General features: G+C 37.2%; 1 protein-coding gene across 1 annotated transcript in view; it reads right to left on the minus strand.

Moving 5' to 3' along the window:
- LOC122662606 (ADP-ribosylation factor-like protein 8a) overlaps positions 1-4,954 on the minus strand; it is a 33,958-nt gene extending 29,004 nt beyond the window's left edge. The window contains exon 1 of the mRNA XM_043858284.1: positions 4,717-4,954. Coding sequence (XP_043714219.1) covers positions 4,717-4,754 — 38 coding nt within the window. The 5' untranslated portion in view covers positions 4,755-4,954. The remainder of the gene's footprint in view (positions 1-4,716) is intronic.
- Between the last annotated feature and the right edge of the window lie 1,046 nt (positions 4,955-6,000).

A 6,000-nucleotide genomic window follows, 5' to 3' on the forward strand; every position in this document is an offset into this window, starting at 1 on the left:
ACTTTGGCCATCACAAAGCATGCTAGATGTATTTCAATATCCAGAAAAGCAAGGAACATTTGTGTTATTATTAGAGAAAATATAATGCACCAAGAGTGCTAACTCCTGAACTAAACCAAGCAACATAGTTGTCATGGCGTCTAGGCGACCCCAGGCGTTGGAGAGGGTCCAAAATCAAGGCGTCCAAGGCGCCTTGACAACTATGCCAAGCAATATAATTTGCTCTCACAAATGTCTCTGTCACAAAGACTTGCCTAATCTTCATTTTCTGGACCCAAACATGTTAAACATGAACAAGCTACACGTTATCAGGCATTTATGTAGTATTTTTCTTGAGAAAGAGTGTGGGAAGAGAAAGAAAGATTTTGGCAAAAAGAAAATATGGAGCAGAATGAATATAGTTACATCAAAGTGTGCAAGTGAGTTCTTAGGTGGTTGTGTTGGACAACTCATATCTGTGTCAATCCAGTCTTCCATTTGTTTCTTTCAGTGTTATTAAAGGCACAAGCCTGAGGTGCGAGGTGCACCTCATCACTCAGCGTGCTTCTTTGCTTAGTTCAATTAAAATAAAAAATACAAACTTCTAACAAAGTATTGATGGTATTCCAGTTAAAAAATATATTGTCTACACAACAGATATTGCTAATTTGTTAGAGCTATTTTGTTCTTTTATTGCTACTGCCAAACCCTAAACCAAGGAGAACAAAGAATCCTAAAACTGAGAGTGCAAACAAGGGGGACCGAAAGGTTGATTGAAGGCTCGGACCTTAAAGGATGTCCTAAGCAGCTTCAAAGTTCTAGGAAAGTCTTTTTGTCCCCACATCTTCCTTTGTCTTCCTTTTGATCACGGTCCCTCCCCCCCCCCCCTCTCTCTCTCTCTCTCTCTCTCTCTCTCTCTCCCCGTGTGTGTGTTCCATGGCAGTACTCTATACTCTGCCCTCTAGCATCTGTTTTTCAATTTTTTGTCCCCACCCCCTCTCTCAACGTGTGTGTGTGTGTGTGTGTGTGTGTGATTGGGGGGGAGTTCTATGGCAGTACTCTGTAGTCTGTACTCTAGCATCTGTTTTTCCATTTTTTCTACAACTTCCTCTATCTTCTCTATCTGTGGCACGACTCTGTACAGTTAACTTTCGTTTCTTTCCCACCCACCCCCCTTTCATTTGGGCTGAATTTGACCATCCAGTTCAAGTGGCCAATGCACTGTTTGAAGGCGACTAGAAACTCCATTTTGGGCTGCAATTAGGCCAATTTCTAATATGGTTGAGAATATGTTCATGATCAATATTGTCTCAATATGTTATACACGCTTATATGCAAAAAAAGTGTGCTTCACATCCCTAAGACTCATGCACCTTGCCTTGCACTTCAAACCTTAGACATCAGGGGCCTTTCAAACTTGAGTACACCTGTCACCTCGTACCCCTAACAACTCCGGTTTCTTTCTGGTATAAAGATGTTAGTCAAAGCCAACAACTAAGATATACCAATGTTTTCAAAATTGAACCATTAATCAGATTGGTCTGGCTTGGTGGTTGGCAGTCCAACAGTACAAACAGCCTGGAGAACTAACATGGGGTACACTCTATGTATGGAAAAGTTTGGTTTTTTAATTTGAGAGGTAGTGGCGCGCTGTTGGTTAACCTAACCTAGTTCATCACCTAAACTTGGACACCTTAGGTTGTAGACCCCAAGTAGGGCTTTAAAGAAGCTAAACACCTTCATTAAAAGACATGTCATATCGATCACAAACCATCATATCATCACCTTTAATTTGCTATGCCAAAAATAAAACAGAAAAGCTCTCAGGCTAGGAAATCGTTGGACAGAAAGCATGCCAGTAAAATAGCAGGAATCAAAATTGAATCTTACAAGCAGTTATCAAAGCACAAACCCATTGCATTGAAAAAAATAATAGTTATTCCAACTGTGCAATAGGCCACAGCCCTGGCTGTGGAACTCAGTATGACCTAGCTATACAGGTGCTTGCTTAATGCCTTCTGAATTGAGTGAACCCGAACTCTCAATGGTCCATCCTTCACTCTATCAGCAACTCAACATGTTACCCATTCTTTTTTCCTCCTTTATTTTCCAAGGGGGGGGTGTGGAGGTGGATTATGCAGCAAAATAAACATGACAAGGAAAGTAACACATTACTTCTTAAATCACATATCATCCCCAAACTGGTGTTTTCTTATGCCTTTCTTCCATTATCTTGATTTTTTCTTTAATTGGAAATTATCCTCTCCTCATTCTTGGTTTCTTGTTAAATTTTCATCTATTTTTCAAAATCATTGCAGTTTTCACAGGTACTTTGCGGTACGCAAGTACCACAAGAGAAAAAAAAGCTTATGTAACTGAAAGGAAACATGTAGCAAGTAGGATTGGACATCAACAACAAACAACAACAACTCAACCTCATCCCAACTAAATGGGGTCAGCTACATGGATCCTTGCCCTCCAATCAGCTCTATTCGAGGTCATACTTGATACAAGGCCTATGATATGCTTGTTTTTCCTCACCACTTCTCATAAGGTTATTTTAGGTTTGTCCCTATCTCTCTTAGAGCCTTCAATCTAAATCAAATCACTCCTCCATACCAGCGCATCCAAAGGCCTCCGTTGAACATGGCCATGCCACCTCAAACGACCGTAACTTATCATGTATTGGAGCTACTCCCAAATCAGCTCTAATATGATCATTCCTTACTTTATCCTTCCTAGTTTTGTCACTCATCCATCTCAACATCCTCAACTCCACTACACTACGTTTCTCTATATAATGTTTCTTAACTGCCCAACATTCCGCACCATACATCATAGCTGGTCGTATGACCGTCCTATAAATTTTTCTTTAAGTTTTAAAGGAATACGCCAATCACACAACACTCCAAATGAACATCACCACTTCATCCATCCTATTTTAGTTCTCTACAAAACATCATCCTCTATATCACCTTCTTTATTTATGATTGAGCCCAAATACCTAAAATAATCACTTTGGGGAATCTTTCTCTCAAAACTTCGCGTTAATCTTTGCTTTTGTGTCATCCACCAAAACAATATCATTAGCAAAAAGCAGACAACAAGGAACCTCATCTTGAATGTCTCTGGTTAAATCACCCATGATAAGCGCAAATAAATAAAGGCTTAAAATTGATCCTTGATATAACCCAATTGTAATTAGGAATTCATTACTTTGGCCCCCACAATTTTTACATTTGTCACCACACCATCATACAAAAATAAAATTTTACACTTGTAACTACACCATCATGCATATCTTTAATTATGTCCACACATTTACTTAAAACACTTCTCTTCTCTAGTACTTGCTGAATTTACTCTCTAGACACTCTGTCATAAGCTTTTTCTAGGTCAATAAAGACTATATGGAAATCCTTTTTACACTCTCTAGATCTTTCCATGAGTCTCCTAAGTAAGTAAATAGCTTTTGTTGTGGATCTTCCTGGCATAAAACCAGATTGGTTCTCCGTAATAGTAGTTTCTTGTCTCAGGTGGGTTTCAATAACACTCTACCATAATTTCATAGTATGACTCAGTAGTTTTATGCCTCTATAGTTATTGCAGCTCTGAATATCACCTTTATTTTTGTAAATCAGAACCTCGATGCTTCTCCTCCATTCATCTGGCATTTTCCTTGTGCTCATAATCTTATTAAACAGCTTGGTTAGCCAAGATAGACCACAGATTCCTAAGCTCTTCCACACTTCTATTGGAACCTCATCTGAGCCTTGTGCCTTACCTATTTTCATCCTCTTTAAAGCTTATTTTACTTCAAACACTCTAATTTTTCCTATATATCTATGTCATGTAGTGTCTTGATGGGTAATGCAGTCTTCCGAAAAACTATTACTCGAAATGACTTCATTTAGTAGACTGTAGAAATAACCTTCTTATCTCTTCTTAATGTCCTCATACCTTGTTAGTACTTTACCATCTTCACTTTTAATACATCTAACATGGTCGAGATCTCTACTCTGCCTTTCCCTCACTTTAGCTATCTTATAGATAACTTTTTCCTATTCCTTTGTGCTCAGATTGTTATAAAGACCTTCGTATTTCTTCGCCCTTGCTTTTCCCACAATCTTCTTAGCTTCATTCTAAAGTTATACTTCTGTAGATCCTCTACATCCTTAGTCCTTTGCCATGTCTTAAAACTAGCTTTCTTAATCTTAATGGCTGCTTGTACCTAGCAACTCATAATGCACCATTACAGGTCACCCTAGTGCATTTCTATCTCCAAATTGGTATGGATTGCACTCTTAATCACAAATGGATTTTGATCAGAAGAAAAGTGGACTGCTAGTTGAAAATTCAAATTATTTACCCTTTAAACATAATCTAGAGAAAAATAAACACAATAAATCAAATATTAACATCCCCACAAACATCAATCCCCAAGAAAAAAGCAACTTAAATATCCTGTACATTAGCGATTAAATTTAGAAGAAAAAAAATGGAAGAGCAGTCCTTTTTGTGTCGTCAGAGCAGAGTAAATCCTTCTGAAACCCATAAGGCCATAATGGTTCTACATAACAAATAACAAACAAGGGCCAAAGATGAGAAAAACGCAAATAGTACGTAAACAATGCCGCAGATTGGATCAAACGTAGGATTCTGATGATAAATAAAACCAAAGTTCCTCAAAAACGATATATCAAGCAAAGAGATCAAAACAACAGCAAAATTATTTACCTTCGCAACCAATTGAGGAAAGCTTCCCATAACCCCATTGTAGAATAATCCGGGAATTGAAAAGTATGTACAGAAGGAGAGAATGAAAGAATTACGATTCTGATTTGAGAACGAAGACAGCAGAGAATTTTGTGAAAGCTCAACTTTAAATTGCCTTTAGGCTTCGCAAAGTTTCTTTTCCTAAATTCCGTATCCGATGAGGAGACGGAGGGAATCCCTCGACAAATAGTGTTACTAAAAATAAATAACTTAAAGTTCGATTAACCATTTAAAAAAATCCAAAATTCAATGGATTTTACAAATCCGGTTAACAAGACATATTTAGTTCGCTGGCTCATGGCTGCCTGCCAACAACCATACGCCTGCCTTTTAAAAACAAGGGAAATTTTCTGACTCCCCTATACTTATCTTCTTATCCTAAATTTACCCAAAGTCTCCTACTCAAACTTTCACATCTGATTCTCTAAACAAATAATTAAATTACATTTATCTCTCCTGAGGTATGATCTAATTACACTTTTACCCATTAATTTTGAAAAATTACATATTCCTTCTTTGAGGTATGACCAAAATAACAAAAACACCTACTCCGTTAATAATAGACATTAAATGTTATAATTATATTTTAATTTACCAAAATACCTTCATCTTCACCAATTTCCCCAAAAACCTGAAACCCACCCCATGTGTTTGGGTGTATTTACTCGGTTGTGCTCCAGTGCAGAGAACTTTATCCATATATTTTTAATTTTATATACACGATAAATAATAATTGGACAGTTCTTAATCGGACTATTATTATAAAATAGTGGATATAATCAAAAATGAATTGGATTTTAAAGGGATGATATATTGATAAATCCATATATGCTATTAATCCTTATAAAAAAATCCATATGTGCTTTATATGGAAGTGATTGGATTTGGATTATAATCGTTTTTTTAATAGAAAAATCGAGTCATTTAACTGCCCTAGTTTGCGACTTTAAATTGTTTTCTACTGTCCATCCTCAAAGAATCCAAAGGATCTAATCCTAAAAGCCCCATTTGTTTAAAAGGGTTTATGGGGTGGGAGAATTGTGGGATTATTGACGGGTGGGTCCCATGTGTTTGGAAAAGTAAAGAGTTGATGGATCACTTTAGCATTTCATGGGAAAGTTGCAAAATCCCACGTATTTCGTGGGACTTTGTAAAGCCAATGAGTAGAAAATTTTGGATGGGACTGTTGTAATGCCATGTCAGCATTTTACCATAACTTTCCCACCCCTTGCAAACTATTCCACT

The sequence above is a fragment of the Telopea speciosissima genome, chromosome 5 (assembly GCF_018873765.1).
Source record: "Telopea speciosissima isolate NSW1024214 ecotype Mountain lineage chromosome 5, Tspe_v1, whole genome shotgun sequence".
In the NCBI taxonomy this organism is placed as follows: Eukaryota; Viridiplantae; Streptophyta; class Magnoliopsida; order Proteales; family Proteaceae; genus Telopea; species Telopea speciosissima.